This window comes from Chaetodon auriga, chromosome 8 (assembly GCF_051107435.1).
Source record: "Chaetodon auriga isolate fChaAug3 chromosome 8, fChaAug3.hap1, whole genome shotgun sequence".
NCBI classification, from domain to species: Eukaryota; Metazoa; Chordata; class Actinopteri; order Chaetodontiformes; family Chaetodontidae; genus Chaetodon; species Chaetodon auriga.
This window is the reverse complement of record NC_135081.1, coordinates 4,784,448-4,808,772: the sequence shown is the minus strand read 5'-3', so window position 1 is coordinate 4,808,772 and position 24,325 is coordinate 4,784,448. Positions and strand designations below refer to the sequence as shown.

Here is a 24,325-nt window from a genome sequence, read left to right as displayed (position 1 = left end):
AAAGTGGATCAGATTAGACAAACTGTCGGAAGTGAAAACTCTGACGTTTGAGAAATAAGAAGCCACTGTCATTTCATTTTTGAAGTAACGCAATGGGTAGTGAGTGGGTTTTCATGGGCATGAGCAATGGCATCAGAGCCACTATGCTCAGCATGTTGTGAAGGCCAATTTTTTATTTCCACTCTCACTGAACATCAGAGTATTTTTAGACACAGGAAATAAACGCTTATCTCCTCTGAGTCGAAGGAGAGATCTGACTAGATTGAAGTGCTAAGCTGAAGCAGCTGTGAGCAATCTGATGGGCTTTGACTTCAGAGCAGAAGAGCTGTTTGTTGCATGCTGAGTCCCAAGCTTATATTTTTACTGTGTCATTCACTGGTAAATTATCCCCCCATATCACAATTTTGGATTTCCACCCAGCCCCTGATGATGCTGCTGCTGTGCTTCATCTTACCACAGTGTAGGATTTGTGTGGCTTTGCACAGTTTTCTTGACATTGTCAATTAGAGAAAGGCCATGGTGTTATCAACCATTTCAAGATGCTGGAAATGGTCATAAATGACAAAGGATGCGGGGTGGCAGTAACAGAAATAGTTGTTATAGAATCCTCTCTACTGTGCTTTCAGAGATGTTTCTGGTGGAGCAGCAAGTCCGCCCACTGAGCTCTGTTAATCAGAACGAGTGAAATTTAATCCTTAATTACAAACCAGCCTGCCGTCTATTTCCATGGATCGGACACCCCGCTTCTCTGTTCTCTATGTGCCTGCTCAACCAAACTTTGCACTCCATAAAAGTAACTAGTCAACATTATTGATATGATTTGGATCGTGATATTAATTACTGTTGCAAAACACACAGACTTTGACTTTTGTAATATCCTTCGACTCAATTTGGCACCTGGCTAAAACTCACAATATCCCCAAATACAAGATGTTCCATTTTCCTTTTACACTCAGACACTAAGTCGTCCATGCCACCAATTTTTTTAATTAGGCCTTTATTTAACCAGGTTAGTTCCATTGAGATCACAAAAAATCTTTTTCCAGGGAAGCCCTGGACATTTTTGCAGTTGGTCATCAAGCTAATACAAACTTAACAATTCATGGCACATACATTATTGAAATTTCTAGATTTGTTTTTCAGCTTCAGTCTAAAGTTCATCAGGTAAATACTTTTCACAGTAGCTGCTTGCAGGTGGAGCCGGTAGCTCCATTTAGACTGAGAGCAAAGTGTGGTCAAAGCCAGTGGACTGCTGTTTAAAATACACGTGGCTGCACACTAGGTGAGCTATTCAGTTAATTGTCTAAGTGGCTTGTTTTTGACCTTTGCTTATATTCTCTAGCACCCTTTGACAGAGGGAGAAGAAGTAGAGCAATGAGTCAAAGGGCTTGTAAGTGATGAGTTCACAGGGACAGGTTTCTGGAGCTAGGTGGCCTTTGACAATCTGCCAGTAATTATGAACTGGCTTCTTTGGCTCTAAATGGACTCTTTAGACTGCTTTAGACATTGGTGTAATTAAATCAAGCTTTGCTGTGAGTCTCTACTTGGATGCTCTTGTCCTCTAGATAACAATTCCCACAAGGTCCACAGTCCTGCTCTCTGGCTGCCTTTTGTGCCAAGTCACTGGATCAAGTCAGTCTTGCCTGTTTCTCTTCATGTGTTACTGTCTGTAGCTTGTTTCTGTATTTGCAGATGCTTCTGTCTTTCTGCTCTCTAGTCCCTATTGATTCACCAAAATGCATTTACACGCCTCAATTGATTAATTATTCACGGGTGCGCTTTTGCAAATCCTACACCCTCCCTCTTCTGAGCTTTGTTTGTTTTTGTCATCCTTAATTTTAATTTCTAGGGAATTAAACTCAAAATAAAATGTTTGTCTTACACCCCAACCAAACACCAGCCCTCCCTGCCACAGCCACCATCAACCCCCATCAACAACATAGAAACAGACAAATGTGCTGAAGCTGTTGTCTTTGCCACAGCATGATGTGTGGACTGTTTCTGACCCAATCACAACCCAACAGAACACCGTGTTCCTTCGTTTGATGTCACTACTGTACAAACACTCAGCCTCCTTTTCTGTATTTGCTCCGCGCTCATCACTGACATTGAGATGCGTCAGAACTGGGATTTATCTAGTTTGTTGCCTGTTGCTTTCCATTGTTTGAGTCTGGAGGAGTACAGAAAATATCCATGCCTGTTTTTCTCTTGCAGTCCCTTTCACACACTAACACTTTCTCTGGCTTGTGGGTTGGTGGGATCTCTCACACATGAGCTATTATACACCGGTGTGAGCGTGTGTGTAACCTGTCGTTAAAGAAAATATAAGAGCAGGTAGTCCTGTGTGACTACAAGCCTTATACAGCCTCTCTCTGGTCCCAAGTGAACAAGAAAGAGAGGGATTGATAAGACAGCCATTTGTGGAGAAGCACATGTTGGTTAGAGCACCACGCATAGTGAGAGTTCAAGAGGGCAACCAGTGGGCTGTCTGTTTCTTTAAGCTGTGCATACACATTCAAGTGCACACCTGCTTAGGTTTTGGGAGGTTTTGGGTCTTTTCATGGCGAGGGCTGCACTGCACTGCATTTAGAGAAATATACATTTTCTCAATCAAATGTGTGGATATTTTTATAATTTGAATACAAATTCAAATTTAGAGTATTCATTGACAGCTCTAATTGAAATTTGTTACACTGTACATATAAATACTGTTGATGCTACAATTCTGCCAGCGGGTTTAGGATTTTCTTTTGGCATTTATTCATTTTTACCATTAATTTCTGTTAAAAGTCCAAAGCCAACAATGGCTTGGTTCTACTAGCAACTGTTGTTTGTTCATCCACAGTCTGATAGAGCTCAGGCCGCTATGTAAAATAGATCTCTAGTGTCATCCAGTAATGACTTAAAAACACATCAGAGTCATGCCATTGTATTTGGATGACATAAGTTTTCATCACCATGAACACAGCAGTGAAGGTTATTTCTCTGAGCAGTGTAAACATAGAACCTCATCCCAAGCATGCTCATATCTGCCTGACGCAGAGATTGTCTCCTGAGATTGAAAGTGCAGCTACAGAGGTGTTTCAGAATAAACTGCACTGACTGTTCATTGTTACAAAGAAAGTGTTTCACTTAGTGCAACAGTTGACCTCTTTGTGTTTTGAAAAGACTTTAGACACTGATGGAAGTCTGTGGTACAGCTACAGTATATGAAGCTGTGGCTGTACAGACAGTACTAGTTTGTTTGATTTGGTCTTTCCAGAGGAATTGTAGATAATAATTTTTATTAAGAAACAAAAATGCAACCGTTTGAGTCTGGCTGAAGAGTATTGGCTAGAAACGGGGTATTGAAGGCCAGACCTTGTTGAAATAACATTTGATTCATAGGTATTGATCAACATCAGTGCCTCCACAGATCCTTTTGTGCTCATGTTTTGCTTTGAGGCAGTAAAAACCACGTCTTCTCCTGTAGAGCTGAATGCGTCATGTTTTCATGCTTGTGTGCTCTGTTGTACTGTCTTGCATCACCCTTTTTGTGCATGTTAACTTAAACTATAGGTTTATATTTTTAAAATGATTGTAGGGTGAACATATTCTAGTCTAGCTCAACAGCATGCATTGACCCTGACCAACAAGCTGAAAAAACGAAAAACAAAACAAAAACAAACAAAAGGCTCAGGGCGTGTGTCCACACGTACAAATTCTACAAGTGCAGTGCTTCATATTTTATTTTTGTTATGTTGTGAATTCTTCACATTCAGACATGTACCATCAGAGACCTTTACTTTTAAATGATGTGTTAGTTCACTTCCTTCTCCTCATCCTCTGCTTTGTGTTTCTGCTACTTTCATTGCAGTAGTTACCACTGCAGAAGTCACTGAAGATGAAAGTTCTAATATTAGCAGGGCCCTGTGATTTCCACAATGCAGAAAACAGGGACGGAATCATGGAATTTGTTAATAAAAAGTGTAAAACGCTGGATCTCAAAGAAATTGCAAAACTGCAACTTCAGTTTATAAAAATCAGGGGTTTCCCTCCATTAGTAGTGTTTTGTTTTTTCACTACATCTACACCAAATAAACACAAAGATGAACTATGCTGCTATGTTTTGGTGTATCGCACAAACAAACACATACACATACACACACAGAATTCAGAATTTCAGAATTCAGAAAAATGAAAACAAACAGAATTTGGGAAAAAATTTTAATGATTTCACAGGGTTATGAATGTGGTATATCGGTGCTATAAAGTGCATCTCAATATACTGCTTCAAATATGTCTAAATATATAATGATGTCTGTATGTGTGGCTCTTGAACTTAGCAGTTGCTATCACTGTGCTGGCAGTGTGCAGATAGTTGGACCTCCCCTGCCACCTCTGTCTCCCCTCCACCTCCTGCTGTTACTGCTGCTGCTGGTTGCAGTCCTCAGGGAGCCTGGCTCGCTCTGACTAATCCCCAGCATGACTGACAGACAGCCCAGCACAGCTCTGCCCAGTCTGTTAGCCTGTAGCCTCGATCCCATGGTCTGCTCACACTTTTGCACAAATACACTCGGGATTGGAAAGTTGGAAAGCATGAATTCATTACAGCAAAATGAGTCGAAATGCTCCAGCTTGGTGTGCGTGTTTCTGCTTTATATGTGTAAATATGTAGGTAGATGGGTGTGTTTGTGTGCAGTTGTCACAAGACCTGTGTCAGGAAGCGATGCTTGTTTTTGAGCTTTATGTCTTGAGTTTCCATTAGAAAACTTGGTGCTGGTTCACGTGTCCTAGAAGAATTCAGTGTCCCAGACAAATTGGAGAAATTCTGGTAAAATATTGTCTGTGTTTATGAACCCTGTTTTCCCATGTTTTCATGTCAGTATGCTTGTATGCACACGTGTTAATACTCACACCATATATTGTTTAGCTGCTTGAGCTTATCACATAACATTAACTGATAGCTGGTGGCTTAGCTGTTAATGTTAAAGGATTGGGAGGCACCTCTGTTGATGTCCAGTGTGATGATGGAGGCACTGGGAAACATCACTTTCTTACTTGCTGCGTTGCATGTAACTTTGAGTGAGGAAATCCACAACTATTTTAAGGGTTCAATGGCCAGTTTAAGACAGGGCATGCCACACTGGCCGTGGTCGTAGGAGGATTATGGCCACACCCTGGGGAATCCACGCCACTGGCCGTTTGCCTGTGGTATAATTCCAGCTCCATATATGTGGTCAAATGGAGACAGCACCTACTGCATGTACTAGGTCGCTGTGTTCTTGTCACACAATATTTCCTTTTTCTCCTTTGTCATTCTGTGTCATCTGCAAAACCTCAGATTAATGCCTATTATTCTGCTTTATTATGCATATGACATAGATAGTTTACTTCTGGATGCATGATGCATTTCTGTCTTTTCACTAGATTTCATATCCCACTTAATCCTATTAAATTGCAATCTCAGCTTTCAACAGTGTCATTTGTGTGGAATTTAAGCTACCAGCTGAACAGCTGTAGTTTCATGTCCCCAGCTCTGTCAAAGCCTATGTCTGGCACAGTCTGTCACTGTACATTATACACCATATATATATATAATCAGTGCCTCCATCTGCTCTTCCTCGACGTACCAACAAACAGGTTGGATTGTACTCAGACAGTAAGTCCTGCTTCGGCAGACAGCTGAAACGTTGGCCATCCCGGGAGACTGGTGGCAGATTTACTGAGCCTCTTAAAAATGATTGTCAGGGCTGTAGAACATTTGTCACTTCATCTTTTCAATTGAAGCAGGGTATTTACTACTGATGTCCCAGCCAGCCATATTTTGATGGATCAGCATTAGTTCAAAAATAAAGCTGATCTCAATCCAATCTATTCTTTGCCCGATACTCTGCTGTGTTTTGTCCACATCAGCCTGACAGTGCTGCAGCGCACTGACTCTACACTTGCTCTGCCACAACTCGTCACTTTCACCAGTTAAAAAGACGACTAGACAAAGACAATAGACCATAGACAAAGTCACTACAGTGTGGTAAACAGGTAACCTTCAGCATCTGCCATTGTGCACTCACACAATAGAAAGGCATGGAAAACGCTGTTAAAATGAGCTATTGTGCAAATTGAGAAAGGAGGAAGTTTTTAACAGACTGCTTGATGAACAAAGAGAAGAGAACAAACGTTAATAGTTAAGAATCTATGTAATATTAGTATGGAAGATGTTCCAGAATAAAGGCTGGAATCAGATATAGAAGAAACCTTTCGACTGTCCCCACAGAGCATCAGATATTGAAGTCCTTGTGGTTTTGATATGTGTTCCACATTTTCCCCCAGCAACAACAACAAAACTTGTGGTCTAAATCCTTCAGAATAAAAGCAACATTTTCACAGCAGCACTGTTTTGAATTGACAATCAAGAAGGAATCAGACAGTGGACACTTCAGTTTTACAGTGTCGCCATTGTATAGTGAATGACTGTCATTTAGGGCCTGTGGGTAACAGTACTCTATGCTTATTTAGAAATGAAAATCTTTGGTTTACTCTGAAGGGCAGAGGTGCTCATTCCCTTGTCCTTACAGCAGCAATGAATGAGTGACATCAAAACAGTTGCTTTATTTCATTTTACCTGCATGAAAGTCTGACCAGACACCAAAGTGATCAGACTCCACTACAAAAACAAAGTGAAGGCACAATTCAACACAAGCAGGGTAATAGTGATGTGACAGGCCGAATGTTGTGAGAAGCGGAGAAGTCACTCATCAATAGTTCTGACAACATGGATCCTGATGGGTCTTATCCCTCAGGCTGAAGGGGCAGGTGGTGGAGCAGGTGGAGACCTTCAAGCACCTGGGAAGCAGTCAGCCAGTACTTCCCAAGCATGCGAATGGGGTCTTCAAGACCCAGGAGCAGCTACATAGTTCTCCTGAAGCCACTCATCTAATGTGTCCTCACTTTGAACAGAACACCCTTGTCCAACTCTTTTACACTCCGAAGCAGGCCAAATACTCAGGATCATTAATCAAGCTGCAAAGTAACAGCATCAGCCAGAACAAAATGTCCAATTGGGCTAATGTAGACCACATAAAACTGATAATGTGTAATCATTTTGCAGTACTCCTGCGACTTATAGAATCAGATTAATTATAAGTTTGTGCTCTCTCTGTTTTATCCCTCCTCTGTTCCTGTCCCTCCTGGCTTCAGTCTCATAGACCGTATGCTTCAGAGGGATCCCAAGCGACGGGCATCCCTGGAGGAGATCGAGAGCCATGCCTGGCTGCAGGGGGTCGACCCGTCCCCAGCCACCAAGTACAACACTCCCTTGGTCTCCCACAAGAACCTGTCAGAGGAAGAACACAACAGCATCATCCAGCGCATGGTGCTCGGAGACATCGCAGACCGAGAGGCCATAGTCGAGTAAGTCGTTTTCATGTGTGTTTATGTTTGTCTTTTCCTCTGGTGTACACACTGGATTATAGAGCTCAAAGACATGCTTCAGTTCTTGTGCACAAGAATGTAATGTTGGTACCCTTGTTTGGAATTGCTCTGTAACATTGGCTGTATATAGGCAGGGTGTTGTAACCTGCCTTTCCTCATTCATTTACCTTGAAATGGAAAGTACCCAAACAGAACTGCAGTTGTTTTCTTTATCAGTCAAATCTCGTCATGGAGATTCTGAATTTGCTAATAAAATGGCCAAGACCTGGCCATTTTGGGTTTATTTTCATTAGCCAAGTGCTGTATTGAGTCTCAAAATGAGTATTTATGTTTGCTTCCTTGGATCCTGAAGAGGAGTTTTGTTGAGATTAGGACTCATTCATTGGTAGTTGAACTGTGAACACTGATTGCCTCCTTTGTGGAGCTCTGAGAGCATTTTCTAGTTAAGTATCTAGTTATCATTATGGATTTTCTGTGATTGTTGGAGTTTGTTCACACTGATGCAGGCAAGTAGAGATCACATTAATTTTATAAGTTCAAATATTAAACAATGATAGAATAATTTGGACAATTTTTTGGTTGTTTTATTTTGAAATGCGGTCCCCATCGTGTCTATTTAGAAAAAATCGGACCTTTGGTAGTTGAGGACCCCTGTTTTAAAGGAAAGAAAGCTAGTAGACTGAACCTGCTCCTCCACCACAGCTGACACAGGATCAAACCTACGTTATCACATTTTGTTGCCCATAGCCTTACAAAAACGATATTAATGGTGTTCAGACAATCCTTTTTGTTTTTCAGTTTGTTCTAGTGCTATTTTTTTCAGCCATGCTATTTTTTTCACTGCTTACCACTGTCACATTTTGAAATCCTCTTGACGTACTAAGTGCTTAAACCAGGTAACGGTAAACACAGTATATCCATATAACTCCTTTCTGTTTTATAGAAACAGCCAGTGTATAGTGACTCATAGCATATACAGGCTGCTAATGAAAACCAGTAGCATGTTCAGACTGAAAACAGCACTGTGTGGTAGAGGTCAACAGACAGTGGATTTTTAAAGGCCAATATAATGGTTACAATAGTTTGAGGAGGGGGAGAAGTAGCAAATTATAAACTGGATAACTGGTGAACTGAACATAGAAGTCAAAATAATAAATACATAATTAAATCTGGAACTCAACATCAGACTCAAAGTAATTATTAAATAAAGCTGGAACTGAACTTTTCAATCACAAATGTCAATAGATTCAATGTAATAGCTAAAACTGTATTAAATAAATTAAAAAATACAATTAGCCATGTTTTGGATTTTAACTTTTGTGTTTAAGTTGTACTTTAATGTGTGATAAAATGATCCTGCAGTTGTTTCCTTAAGATTGCAGTTCAATTAAAACCTGTCAGATAAAGTTTCCTAAAGTTAGACACAAATCGTGATCATCACACGTCGATGCTCTAGGTAACTAGGCCTATATTTGGGAAACAATGCAAAAACACTTTGTAATTCAGGTACAGCTGAAGCTATATCAGAGACCCTACCATAATTATCTAATATAGAAAGTGAACTACTAACTTTCTGAAGAAATGATCTGTGTCTACAGTGAGCAGTGTAATTTAAAGTCTGTGGCACATTTATGGCTGGAAAGCAGCACTGTTAGCTAGTTAGCTCGCTAGCTTTAGACTGACGCTCCTGCTGGTGCTTTAAATAAACTTACAGTGTAGCTGAAAACATCAGCGTTTCCCATACAGTTTGCCCTGCTGCAGTTTCTCACCGCATGTAACTGACATTTGCAACATCAACCAAGGCACACACGTTTTATAACACACGCACGCTCATCAAGTCCTGGCTGTGCTGTGCTGGTGTAGTCCTGATACTCGTGCAGCACAGGAAACGAAACTGCTGCATTGAGGACGAAAAAAAAAGGTCTTTGATATTTCATCTCCTCTTTCCTGTCAAGGGAAACAAAGAGATTTTGGTTAAGTTTTTATGTCTTGAACTACACTTTAGTCTCTGCTTTTTTTGTCAGCAATGTTGCATGTTGCATCGAGGTTAGTGTTTATTATTGTCGGTGCCGTCTGGTCTTAGTCATGGAGAAGAGGTTGCTGACGAACAACCTTTTCATGCTCATAATCTGTGAATGAAGCTGCCTTATATAAAATGATCTTACATTTTATTACCTCAGGTACATAATGGCATTACCTTGACCTCATGTGTGGAGCCTCTAATAGCAACTTACATTCCAGACTGAATGATGGAGGCTGTGCAGATGCTTACTGTGCTGTGCATTGTTTCACACAGTGCTAATGTCGCTCTGCACATGACCTCATTTACACCTTGCAGTGGTGTTTTCGGTGATCCAGTTTCTTTGACATATTAACCGGTAGTCTACTTAAGTAACAAGTTTGCAACACACAATGGATTTTGAGATTTAAATCAATCAATAATCAAGCAAAAGTATGAGCTGATGGACACAAACATGTAATAAAAAGATTCCCCCCTGCACAAACACAACTATTTTCAAATCTCTGTACAAAATCACTGAACAGTAGATGATCTGGTAATTCAACTGTAAATAATGCTCACCCACACACATTAATCAATGAAAGCTAGACCCCACAGCCTGCATTCAGCCACATGCAATTACTTTGATGGCAGTCACACTGTTCCGTTTTGCACCTCCATAAAATGAGTACACCTGTGTCCTGGAGTGTGCCGACAGACGTCACCTTGAAACATGGACTGTTTACCCTATGGCTATGAGAGAAACCTGGTGTGCAAATGCATGCTGAAAAAGAGGGAGTAGCATGGGAGGACATTAAAGGAATTAAAGAGAGAACAGCTGTTGATTGCAGAGTCATGATTTCTTGTTGTTTGTCAACCTTGTGTCACAGTTCACATTTATCTTCCTCAGTGGAGCTCCATGGTGTGATGGAGCGAAACACACACACACACACACACACACACGCACGCGCGTGCAGTACACACACCTCTTTGAGTGTTCCCCATTCGCACCTTTTGTCTTTGTCTTTCCTCCTTTCCCTGTAACACTAATATAACACTGCTACTTTGTACACACTGATGCACTGATGGTGAATGCTTGTGTGTTTGTATGCTCACAGATGGGCATACATGTGTTCTTCTTGTGTAGATGGTGTGATCCAGTGTGTGTAAGCTTGAGAGATAAATAGTACATCTGTAGTTTACAGTTTTTATGAGCCAGGTTTCCCCACTGAGCATCAATCTTTGATGGATCCGGCGTGTGTGTGTGTGTGTGTGTGTGTGTGTGTGTGTGTGTGTGTGTGTGTGTGCGTGTGCGTGTGCATGAGAGAGAGAGAGAGAGAGAGATGTTGTGTTATTACAGTTTTGCTTTACCCTACATCCTTTACTCCTGTCTGGTACAGTAGCTCTTCCATCAGTTGAAGTGTCACACAACAGAGGCCTTGCCTAGCTATCACAGACTGTGTGGTACAAAGAGCTGCTTCTCAAAAGTCTGGGAGGTTTACATTCACTACAGTAGTACTCAGTCAGCTACAGAGAAGGAGTTTGTGATTGGCTCTCATACTTCAATACACAGTTTCCCTAGCTTTACAATCTACTAGCTAGTCCCCCAAGCACATATATGTGAGGACTTACAGTATTCTCAGCTGCCATTGTTAGTCCACTAACTTAACATATGTAGTATCTGTGCATGTAATGGTTGGAAAAATGGTTGGTTTAATTTGATAATTTGTGCAGGTAACAGCTTGATACTTTTAGTACAACTAATAGCCTTTTGGTCCCTGAGAATATGGGAAGTTCTCAGGTAAAAGCCAGTATTAAAGTATTTGTTCAAGTATGAATGTAAGAGTCAACAGAACAACAGTGCATGTGGAAAGTTTTCATTTGTTTACATTTCAGATGCATCTTAAAATGGATTCAATTATTTTTATCTTATTTCCACACAATACTCCAGGCCTGTGTGTGCATAGGACCTCCATGGTTTTGTTGTTATGTGTGAGTGAGTCTGCTGGAATGCAGGTGCAGCTTTGCTCATCTAACAATTGTGGTTAGATTGTAGACGCCTAAAACCACATCTGTCATTTGGCATCACAACCTGCTGGACCACACTGCTGTGCTGTGCTGTGCTGTGCTGTGCTGTGCTGTGTTGTGTTGTGCTGTGCTGTGCTGTGCTGTGCGTTCTTTGGTGGAACCTAACAACACGTGTCCACCACCTCAGTTTCCAACATGTGTTTTCCTGTCTGCTGCTGGAACATGTCCTTCTCTGTTGTGGGGTTTGGATCGCTGCAGGGTTTCCTCTGTCTTTTCTGAGTCTGATCAGCTACAAGCTGAAACTCAAAATGATCATCTACATAATTGAATTTCCCCCCAAGATAAATACATGTCATCCGGGTACATCAGTTGGATGCTGCCTGCTGTTATCTTCTGGAAGTTTCTTGATAATAATTCATTTCCTTTAGTTTTTTCATGTGTGTTCTGCGCTTGACAGATGTAGAGTGGCAACAATACGTCAATGAATCAATTAGTTGATAACTGTTTAAGTCATCTTTCAAGCAAAAATGCTAAACAGTTGTCAGTGACAAGCTTTTCTTTGATATATATTAGGTTTTTGGACTGTTGGACAGAACATTGGAAGATATCCACTGACTATAACAGACATTTTTCATTCTTTTCATTACTATTAATTAACAGTTACTCGATTAATCACAAAAACAATCAGCAGATGAATCAATAATAAAAATATTCATTAGTTGCAGTCCTACACAGATGTAGAAATTGTCAAATTCAACCAATCAGCCATTAATCTTTTGCTGTGGTATTGGGCAAATTAATAATTTTGACATTTTACAATTAGTGTTGACTGATTTCCTGGAAACACACAATGTCACATAATTTTGTTCAGTTGTTTTGGATTATACTTAGAAAGTAATCATTCTTTATTATTGTCTTTAACTCACAGCATGCTTTCCATTTCAGCATGTCCCTAATGTGACGATGTTATTTCAGAGCCCTGGAGACCAACAAATACAACCACATCACAGCCACATACTACCTGCTAGCAGAGAGGATCCTGAGGGAGAAGCAGGAGAAGGAGGTCCAGACCCGCTCCTCCAGCCCCAGCAACATCAAGGCACAGTTCAGGTAAAACACTGAGAGCAATAACCAGATGCAGTGACACAGCAAGCATGAAAACATCACCATGATAGCTTCTGTTTGAAGTGATAGAGGGACCTCTGCCATGCTGTGGCCTGTGCACAGTTCTTTTTTTATAGCGAACAAGTGAAGAGCGTGAGTAAGAAATATCACTGCTCATCATCATAATGACTATCTGAGTCATGGTATGAGCCACAAAGAGGGTAATTTACCTTTCTCGCTTCACCGCCTCACGCTGCAGCCCTCCTGGCTCCACTGTGCAGAGCCCAGCCTCAGTTACTTAAGGCTGGGTTACATCTCCAAAGGTTTCATTTCCATTTCTGGGTTCACTGGGCCTCGACCTGCTGGGCTCAGGGGAGATGGAGCAGAGGAAATAGATTCAACTACAAACAGATTCCTTACAGTATTCTCAATCAGGGCCTTAGTCTCTTCGATTTCCCATCATTATTCTAAGTCGCAGGAAGGTTTTACATTCTTCCTGTTTACTGATGAGGTAAGTGATGAAAGCTCCACGTCAGTCTGTCATTATAATGGTAAAAACGAAGAAAATATATGGCAGTTTATCCCTTCAGCTGTCTTAAGTATTTCCTCTTTGCTTCCTTGCCAGCATTGTTCCTTTTAAAAGGAAGAGGAGAGCTGGATGGTGCACAGTTATAAAAGGAAGAGCGAGAGAGGAGAGGAACAAATAAGGAAGAGAGCAGTGAGGAGGCTTAAGCAGGGACAGCTGTGGTTGTGAAACACTGGCACATCTCCCTCCACATTCCTCCTCCTGCTTTACAGAGGGTGCTTTAAGTCTAAAAAATCCTTTAATAAGCCAATTTAAAGCATGAAGGCAACCATTTTTTACATCCAAGATTTATTTTTACTGCATCTCTGTTCTTGAAATCCTTCTGGAATAGAAGGGCTTGAGGGTTAAGTCGGGTTATACAGATATTAGAGAGTACTTAGTGATGATAACACAAGTACTCCTCATCTCAGACACAAGACAAAACATAAGAGGAAACATGAGTCATTATATTTTCCACAGACTGCATGTACATCGCACAAACACTGCGAGTTAGCTGATGGCCTCTAAGGCCACCTGGACTGCATTGCTCTGTGACATCAGAGTGTTTGTACCTTCCTGATGTCTAAAGAATTGAGGCGTATGACCATGCCCACCTCCTTTATCCTTTATAAAGTGCTTGATGTGATGGCGCTTCTTCACTTCACCCTGTTCCCTCAGTAGTGGAGCCGTGGCCCTGTAGCCTGGTGTTACTGAGCGCTGGCAGCATGACAGTTTAGCTTCCTGTGCTGTGATCCCTGTCCAGAAGATAGTGACTAATATGTTTAAGGGGGGACCTCTGCTGATTGGCTCAGACTGACCCACATATCAGGGGCTGTTTCACTGCCAGGCTTCTTGACACACACACACACACACACACACACACACACACACACACACACACACACACACACACACACACACACACATACACACAACTGTGCACTAACATGCCCACATCCCCATAACTGGATTTTAAACTGGTTGTTAAAAAAAGGCTTAAACACAAGTTGTGTCTCTTCCTCTGGATAAGGAACGTGTGTGAGGCCATGTCCAATCTAAGCTGCTGAAGTTGTCTCTTTTCCTCTCCATCTTGACCTTCAGTCCATACAAAGGTAGCATTTCGGGTATTTGGAGACTTAAAAAGAATGCAGTACAGGGTGAGTGTAGTCTTGCTGGAGTGTGGATGGCTGCTCTTCATGCTTGGCCAGCATAGACAAGATGTGATCATGATTTGAAATGTTAGTACAGCCAAACACACAGCGGAGGTGTTATCATTCATCTATATTTATGTTAAAGTCCTCAGATGTTTTTGCAGCATAGAAGATACAACAGAATGGCTGTTTAGCCTGCAACAACTTCTGCTTCACTCCTGACAGGCTCATTGCTGGAATCCATAACTTTTTTTTTCGACTGAACGATGAAGAAGAATAGATTCCATAGATTCAATTCAAGTTTTCTTTCTGCATTTCTCTACAGTCTGAATGCAGTACTAGTGTCCTAATGTGGATGTAATCTTAGATATTTGCCTGTGTTTGTAAGACATACTTTCCATGCAATTGTGAGCTCCAGTCAGTGAGAGTGCATTCGTGTGTTGAGCAAACAGCAATGTCTTTCGTTGTGATTTTGTTCTGACTCCTGTGTGCTGTCAGGTGATCGCTCAGTCTCATTCTGTGTTTCACTTCTTTCCTGTCAACACACACCTTCCAGGAAAGAGTCTGCCAAGATGTAGAACTGTATCCCACACAGATTACTTTCACTTAAACACTTAATGCAGATACGTATTTCAGTACGATTACCAGTCCCGTAGTTTCTTTGCTGTTGTTTCTTTGTGTTTTTACACAAATGCCTAACTCACTACGTGGTCTCTGGTATTGCTGTTTGCAATTTTCTCAGTATCATCACCCTGCAAAGATGGAGAGCCCCCACAGTTCTAGACACAGCAGTTTGAGCAACATTACATACGCCACTAGTTTTAGACAGTTTGAGGTGTTCCCAAAACATGAGCCACACCAAAATTATTAATAATAATCATCGTCATTATTTGGGAAATGACGTTAAAATGACTGAATGTAGGCCAAAGACGTACTGCACACACCCTAGTTTTTTGTATTGAATGTGTCAGAATACACAGTAAAAACTTTGATTGTAGACTAACATGATCAGCATTTGAAAGAAAAGCCCGGCCACTTACTGCTCTGAGGTTTTCATCCAGAATGAAATCTTTACCGTGATATCATTATAATTCATGAATTCATGCTGAAGCTAGCCAGCTAGCTCGAGTTATAGCTGCTTCCCAGAGTGTTAGGAAGGATAGGCTGACTATTCATTGACGGTAGCTTTCTAATGTTAGCCTAATAACATTAACCACTGCATCAGGTTATCAAAACATTAACATTAAAACTCAAAGTAGCCGACGCCCAGTTAGGTCTAAGCAGCGTCACTGAGAGAGAGCGCTAACCTCAACCCTCACTCTACATGGCTCTGGGTGTATTTTAGTCCCCAGCTGTTGTTTAAACTCGCACATGCAGGCCAGTGTTTCTTTTTTATGTTTCACACCAGCCAAGTGTGAAGTTGATCAGATGTACGATTGTCGAGAAAATCGAAGGACAGACTTACAGACATGCAGAGATGACTTTCTTTCTAGTTGGATACAGCCACTTTCTCACAGAGACCTATTACTGGCACAAAGCTGCCCCCAGCTAAAACTTCAGAGCAAACATGAACAGCAGGGCTAATATATTCCAGCACTGACCCTCCTTTCCCCTACAGCCACAACAGAACCTGCAATTATTCAGTGCTAATTGAAAGCAGACAAATACACTGTAGGCATGAATGCGGTGGTAGCTATGGTAACTGTCTGCACCACAACAGCCATCCTGTCACCTGTGTGCAAGGTGCCGTGCAAGTGATGACAGTCGTGTCAGTGCAGTTCAAACAGTAAACAGAGGCATTGTACACAGTGGCTGTATCTGTGGTTATGTAATGAGGAACGACAAGTGACGATTGTCCCATAAGCTGACACACTTTGTGAAATGTTGTTTAGAGAAATGCTTCTGCCTGTCAGCTGCTGGGTTTCAGCACACAGGATAACACTATATTCAGCTTTTACAGCCGCTCACATTCACAGCCCCCCCCCATGACTCTGTCTAATCGGCTTTACAAACTCCTTTCTGCTGCCTTTCTACCTTTCTTCCAGGTCGAGGCAGACTGTGTTTCATTGGTGCATCAGTCACTGTTGTGAATGGAGGAGCTGTGGTTTAGCTAACTGAAAACAAATACAGAGTGTGGCCTTTGTGTGGCGGCGCTATTAGACAATGACAAACACTGAATTGAGCACAGCATTTACAGAAATGACCTGTAATCAGTCACTTCCGCTGGGCTGATTGGGTAAAGAGTCCTGATTTCCACAAACAAGGTAGAGTGCAGTGATGTCCCCCCCCCCCAGAGGATGTGGATTTATTCATCTCACTCAGGTCAGAGAGAATGCAGCATGACATTTGCATAGTGGAACAACTTATATACAGCATCTTTGAAGTTGTAGGTTCTCTCCCTCCCCTTTCCACTCCCTTGCAAATTGTCTATATTTGTCTGTATAATCTACTGCGCGTAACTGGGAGAAGGTTTTCACTAGCTGATAACAAGTCACTTGAGGAGGGAAGAAATTTACTATAAATCTTCTGTTTAAAGTTTGCTGCCAAAGCAAATGGAGGCCTTTAAATCCTCAAAGACCTGAGAAAACTTGAAAATGGATGAAAATATTAAACTTGGAGTTGAGTGCCCTCTGTCTTATCTTTACAGGCAGTCGTGGCCCACCAGAGTTGACATGCATCAGGACATAGAGGACAGCCTGGCAGCGTCCTCTATCTCCCATGCTGGAGGCCCTCAGTCCCCCGCTCGCAGCGCAGAAAACCTGCTCAACGGACATCGCTCCAAAGGCTTGCTGGAGCTGGGCCGACGAGAGGAAACAGTGACCGACTCTCCAGGACCGACAGCACAGGTACGCTCATCTTCATCACGCTTTATTTGTTTTGCTCTGTTTCAGTTTTTTTCAGGGACAGCCTGAAGTACATTCATGCATGATTGGGATTCTGCAGCAGGATGCGCTGGGTTCTTGGCACTGTCATTTCATTTATTCTGTTGCATGTAGCTGCTCTTTTTTTCATTACCATCTCATTCCAGGGAGCCTGTGCTGCCACCTCTGGCCCTGCTCCTGGGTCAGTTTCTGGGACCATCAGGGCCCCCACGCCATCCACCTCAGCAGCAGCCAAGCAGCGAACCTGCCTATTCAGGTCTGACAACAATTCAGTTTTCAGAAGTTCTTTAGTGGAATATATATATTCACAACCATTATCACTGAAAGAAATAACAAAGTAAATCAGGGGCACCCCGGCAGCTCACATGGTGGAGTACGTACCACTTATCAAGGCTGAGCCCACCACAGCAGGCCGGGTTTGATTCCAGGCCGATGTCATCCCCTCACTCTCCTCTGCCTTACCTCTCTCTCTCTCTCTCTCTCTCTCTCTCTCTCTCTCTCTCTCTCTCTCTCTCTCTCTCTCTCTCTCTCTCTCTCTCTCGCTCTCTCTCACACTAGCACTCAATATCAAATAAAGCAGAAAAAACCATCAATGACAGGGTGTGGAACCAGAGTAGCATTTGCCTATTTGAAAAATAATAATTTTCCAAGGGAAAAAATGCCAAATATTCTCTGGTTCCAGCTTCTCGAATATAAAGATTTGCCACTTCTCTTTGTTTTATGTCTTGTAAACTGAATATCTTTGGGATTTTGGACTGTTATTCATACAAAACTAATTTCTAAAACACTACCTTGGGTCCTTAGAGACTATGATTGTTACATTTCACAGTTACTGTGATTTTGCATTGATTATGAAGAAAATAAGAATGTGGATAGAATAAGATAGAAGATAGATGGATCATCAAAACAATCTGCTTGAAATCCAAATAGTCCAGCATAGTGTTGGATTGTGATCCTGTTCGAATCTGCCAAAACAAGTCAAATCAATCATGTCTCATGTTTCTCAGGGTGGAAGAGGATGAGGAGGAGGAGGAAGAGCAGGACCCGTCTCCTCTCCCGACCCAGGTGATCCTGCGCCGTAAGCCCCCCTCCATCACCAACCGCCTCACCTCCAGGAAGAGTGCACCGGTGCTCAACCAGATCTTCGAGGAGGAGGGGGAGTCGGACGACGACTTTGACATGGACGAGGGCCTGCCGCCCAAACTCAGCCGTCTCAAGATGAACATGGCCGGAAACGCTGCCAACCTAAGCTCTGGGGCCGCCTCCGCCTCATCCCCGGGGTCCACGCAGAAGCGCTACCATCGGCGCAAGAGCCAGGGCAGGGGGTCATCATGTTCAAGCTCTGAGACGAGCGATGATGACTCAGAGAGCCACAGGAGGCGTCTGGATAAAGACTCGGGCTTCAGTTATGGCTGGAACAGAAGGGACAGCAGCGAGGGGCCGCCAGGCAGCTCAGGGGGCAACGGGGGAGGCAGCAGCTCAGGCCAGAGTAAACCTCCTGGAGAGGGAGGCGGAACCTCTGGGCCAGACAGAGGGAGTCCTCCTGGAGGAGGTGGGAATGGAGGAGGAGGGGGTGGCGGTGGTGGAGGGGGAAGTGGGGGAGGAGGAGGGGGTAACAAAGGACAAGACAGCCCCTCCAGTTGTTGTAACAACAGTAGCACGACTAACCCCTCCCTCAGCTCTCTGCCCCGCTCGTCCCGCACGGCCAGCCGCGGCACCGAGCTGGTGGAGAGCCTGAAGCTGATGAGCCTGTGCCTCAGCTCCCAGCTGCAGCACCATCGCGGAGGGCGCGGGGGTCGAGGGGGAGGAGGAGGGGGAAAGATCATCATAGACCCTCGCAACCTCTCAGGAGGGAGCGTGAAAATCCAGGAGAAATCGGCCTGGAGGATGTGCATCGGCTCCACTGGGAGCCTGGACACCATCACCCTCCCCACCACCGCTCTGCCTCGCACCCACGCCGCGCAGCACCACCACCGCAAAACAGTGGCGCACGGCCCCCCCGGCCTGCAGGCGGGGCCGGGCAGCAGGGACGCTCACAGCAACCTGAGCGCTTTGAAAAACGGCGTGCTTCAACTACCTCTGTGTGAGAAGACCATCTCTGTCAACATCCAGCGGGGCGGAGGCTCCGGGGATGGCCTGCTCTGTACCTCAGCTCCAGCCAGCTGCTGCCAGGTCATCTGAAGCCCTCTGACCCTCTGCGGACCACCAACCCTCACCCACCACAACCAGCTGAAAACCAACCTGCTCTCTCCACGTTCACCTCTCCACCTTTCCTCTCAGTCCCTCTGCACACGTCACCCTCTTCAGATCGTTAGTTTGAGCCTTGTAATCTTGTCTTGTAGCTGTAGCAGATAGCTGACCTCACATCAGCTCACCGTCAGCGCACCTGCCTTCTGCTGTTGTCTTAGCTCTCAGCACCTTACAGTCGCTTTGTTTTCTTTGTCCTGTGCTCTGCTTACTGTCCATATGTCTGTGGTGCATATTGTTGCTGGTTGTTTTTAACGCTGATGACTGTGTTTAGTACGTTTTTCATTTCATCCTTGTTTTACGTTCCCCAGCTGTCTTTCAGATTAGTGGAACTAACAATCTTGATAACAGTTTGCCGGTATTACAACATTTGAGGTGTGATTTTATGGTAACTGCATATGGAGTGGTAGAAGAACACTTTTTTTTAGCTAAGTGTAGCACTGTGTAGGAAGACAATGTCAAAAAATGAAAACATTTTGAGAATTTTTTTTTAGATTTTGAGATGAAGTTGTAATTTTGCAAAATTCAAACAGGGCTGGCCTAAAATATCTGACAGCAGTGTGTATGACAGGATATTAGTTTAGCTTAAAATTTCAAGACAGCGGGGTGAAGCACTCGTACGGCATCTGCATGGCAGCTGTTATCGTTCTCTTGGACAGATTTCATGCAGTACAGAGACATTTTCTAAACATTTACTGTGCAGAACTGAAAAAATACAAGTCGTTTTCTCAAGTAACTTCCATCAGCCAGATTTTTTCCTACCGCTGCTCAATGATGTACTTGCCATTTGCAGAGGACACATTATTTTGCTTTTCTCATATCCAGAACATGTTTTCATTGAGGCGATTGCTTGCGTCAGCACCCCGTGCAACTCGTTGTCTGGCTCGTTCTGACCACATCCATGTAATGGACATGAACTGCTCGCCCTCTTCGTTGTGTGCATCCATTCCTCTGTTTCAAACAAAGCAGCACGGCCTCACGTTTTCCAGACAGTTCGCGGGTAGGGTGTATAACAGAAGTGGACGTAGCCTGAAAAGTGAAGTCAACACACAAGTGCCTTAAACCTGCATTCTTTCTAATGGACAGCAGGGGGCGGCTCCACTGGTTGCAAAACGAAGTCTGATTGTATCGAAGTCTGAGAAAATGAGGCTACTTCTCACTTGATTTATTACCTCAGTAAACATTTCCCTCATGAGTTTAGGCTCTCGCTCACTAGTTTAAAGTCTTCTTTACTGCAGGATGATGTTGGCTTGTTTTTGGGTGGTGTTCGTGTTTTCATCTTAGACCTTCAACCCTTTCATTGTGTTTTCATCTCGTGATTTTTTTTCAAAATTTCCCATAGGCCTCCACACCTCAGTGAATTAGTCTTTGCAGTGTTTCAGTGCTTTTCAGGAAACTCTAAATCTAGAGTTGAGCATGTAGTAGAGGGTGTAAGGAATGAGGAGGAGCATAGCAGGTCAGACTGAACAGTGTTATGGCCACAAGTGTGTAATATATATATATACTGTATTAACAAAAATAATACAACATAAGACATGACACTGTGAGCTGAGACATAGATACCATCAAGACCACAGTTGCTCCCCATGGTTTCTGAAGCTCTCACAGCCCCACGCTGGTCGTAGCTGACCTCCATGATTGAGCCAATGGCTGCATGGAAAAAATGTTGTATAGTGAGAAATGTGGAATGAGAAAAAGACAAAAGAAACAGCACCGTAGATGAGCTCCACATAAATTATTATGACCTCAGCATTCTGCTGGACTGTCTTAAATAGAAAAGTAACTGTTACTCACATCTGTGGCATTGTGTCAGTGAATATGCCATGATGGTTCCCAGCACCCAATAACATGACTTTTTTCTGAAAGGGAGCGAGAGATTCATTCCAACAGATGTTTCTGACACCCACCATCCACAATAAAATGAACAGGATCTGCAAACAACAGCCTACAAACACTTAACCAAAGAACGTTCATGGTAACACACTCACATAGTGTTGAACTGGGAGAATACACATGAATCCAAAACAGTGTTAATGTCGTCTAAATGAGCTACAACACAGATCTCAAAGAAGTTGTGTAAAACATAAACTACATGACTCCATGTATTAATATCCATCATCCAATCATGTGTTCACAAAGTGGTGAACCTCTCTCCATCCTTGCTTGTGATGTCTGAGCCTATCGAGGATGCCCCTTTCATACCCAATCATGATACTCTCACCTGTTGCCAATGAACCTGTTTACCTGTGGAATGTTCCAAACAGGTGTTTTTGGAGCCTTCCACTACTTTCCCAGTCTGTAGTTGCTCCCATCCCAACTGCATCAAATTCAGAATAAGCACATATTTACAAAAATCAGTGTAGTTGATGGGGTCACACATCAAAGATCAAAAGGGAAATAATCCCATTTTGTTTTATTTATGTTTTTAGCAGCATCCAACCTTTTTTGCAGTCAGGTTGCAGCCTCCTCTGCTGGCTCTCGAACAAACAGCATGTTGAGATGCCAATCCCTAGCAAAACAGTAAAAACATGATTTCACCGTGTTTAATGAATTGTCACCTACCAGAAACCTTTAATATGGACAAATCCCTCTTTGTGTTTCATTGTCGTTTCGTGGTTAGCTCAGTCAGATCCACCTCTTGCTCCTCCCCAGCTCCACTTTCTCCTCATGCTTAAAAACTAAGATGGCGATGGCCAAAATGCCAAACTCAAGGCTTTACAACAGTGGTCCACAAGCAAACTTCACAGCAACTACGTCCACTTTTATACAGTCTTATGCTCTTGGGACTTTTTTTTTTTTGTTGTTGTCTTTTGTTAAGCAGAGTGAGAGTTCTGTCGGTCAGCACGGTGTCGTCAACATTCATGCTGTACATACCTTCCACCCCAGTTCAAGTTAAAGTTGCAATTTTTGAAAGAAAAGTCACATTTCAGTTTTCTGAAATTTCAAAAATTTCTCTTAATACTGTCTCCTGTAAAGTTCTGACTTTATTCCACTAATTTGACTTTTTCTTCGAAAATTCTAAATTTTATGGTTAGCATAATGTCTTTCTTCAGTAATATCATAGCTGCTCTCCTGAATAACTCGTTGGAAACTTGACTTTATTCTTCGAATATTCCAAAATATTATTTTTAATTACAACTTTATTCTCAAAACACCATGCCTTGCTTTCTCTAAATATTACATTTGCATCCTTGAAATGTCTGGAAAGCTCTTCCCTCCTAACAGTAGCCCTGATGCAGTCGTAGCTGGCAGCAGGTGCTTGTCGTGCGGAGCCGTTGAGAGGGTCACTGTCACAGGCAGCTGACAGGAGGAAAGAGTAGCTCTCCATGTTAACACAGACCGCAGAAACACTCCTGCCAACAGCGTCCTTCCTCCCCTCCTTCCTTCACCGCTCACCTCTGCTCCCCTCTGAATGTTAGCTAGCAGCTGGATTATAAAGTGGATTACGTGTATATGAACCCATGCAGGCATCTTTGACTACTTCTGTCAAGGTTTTCATTTAAGCTCCAGTCTGGACTCCATATTGCACTCAGACAATCTGTTTTCTGTTGTTTTTATAGTTTTTTACAAATGATTTCTACTAAAATGAATTCAACTCCATGCATTCACATGTTATCTGTCAAAACCCCTTTAAATTTGGACAAATGTCTCTCTGTAGAGGCAACACAGTTTTAGCTTAATCATTGGGACATTAAGAGAAAAGCTGGTGGTTTGTTAGCATGTGCACTCCTCTGTGGCAGCAAACAGGTGATAATATTGATACTGTAGCAAGATAATGCTAATCACCAACGTGTTTGGAAATGTTACTGCTGACCATCTATTTAAAATGAGGTATTCTTATTTTTTTAATTCATATTTTAATGTGTTGCTGTAGTTGCTGGTAGAGAACATTAGTTGTGTCAGGCTCTCTGTGGAACAAACACACTACCAATACCCAAGTGGTCTGTTCTGTTTTTACCTCTGCTGGCTTCTTGTAGTCCCGCCTGCACCCACATGTCACCCAAACCTTACTGTACGTGTGGGTGCAGCGTGTTGACTCGTGTATCAAGTATGTATATACATTATGTTGAAAAGTAAAGTTTATTTTTAAAACTTGTACATTTTCTGAGGGATCTGCTGTTTGAAAATGTCAACAGGGGCCTGCGCGCAGTCTCTTTGGTTAGAGGAATAGTGTGTCCGCCAGGTAAATCAAATGACCTCACCTGTGCAGGAGGAAAAGCTCGTGACTCACGAGCTTTACAGGAACTGGCCAAGAGATGAACAAATGAAAGACAGGACAGGGGAAATGGGGAAATTCTTTAAGGGCATTCGCAATAAGCTATACTGTGTGTTGCAGCTATCTGTACAGAAACATTTTCATTAGTTTCATTTTTTAAATTCCAAACTTGTGCAGCCTTACAACGGCCACATTGGACTCACATGAAAAAAAAAGCTATGTTTTAAATATTTTTTTTTCTCTCTTTGGTTGTTGTCTGAGTTTTCTTTTAAAAACCAAATGTAAATAAAGTTGTAAATATGGTGCTCTTTATCTAGAACAGCAGAGTGAACCCTTTGGTGCATAGCTGTACAGTAATTTAGCCTTATGATAATAGTAATACTGTATGGGTGTCTCAGCTAAAAATAAAGCCGTGTGAGAAAAACGACACGATTCTATTCATACTGTCAGGTCTCTTTGACTGTTGTCTTACTCAGCTGTATCCAGGTGAATGATGTGCATGTGTTTCAGTGTTTGACATTCAATGACACAGAGCAGAGAGAATCAGCCACAGAAATGTTACTGGACCAAAAAACAACAGAAGAAGAAAACAAAAAAAAGAAGAAGAAGATGGAACTGACAGAAATATTCAGTGTATTATTCTGTAGTTGATACCTGTTGTCAGAAGTTACATATAGCTATGGTAATATCCAAAAATAAAATGTGGAATACTGTCTCATA

At 42.5% G+C, this 24,325-nt stretch overlaps 1 protein-coding gene across 3 annotated transcripts in view; it reads left to right on the top strand.

Annotated features, from left to right (window-relative positions):
- snrka (SNF related kinase a) overlaps positions 1-24,325 on the top strand; it is a 48,939-nt gene extending 24,614 nt beyond the window's left edge. For all 3 annotated transcript variants that reach the window (XM_076737166.1, XM_076737167.1, XM_076737168.1), the window contains exons 4-8: positions 7,180-7,392; positions 12,416-12,550; positions 16,908-17,106; positions 17,289-17,398; positions 18,150-24,325. In XM_076737166.1, the coding sequence (XP_076593281.1) occupies positions 7,180-7,392; positions 12,416-12,550; positions 16,908-17,106; positions 17,289-17,398; positions 18,150-19,323 (1,831 nt within the window). In that variant the 3' untranslated portion in view covers positions 19,324-24,325. The remainder of the gene's footprint in view (positions 1-7,179; positions 7,393-12,415; positions 12,551-16,907; positions 17,107-17,288; positions 17,399-18,149) is intronic.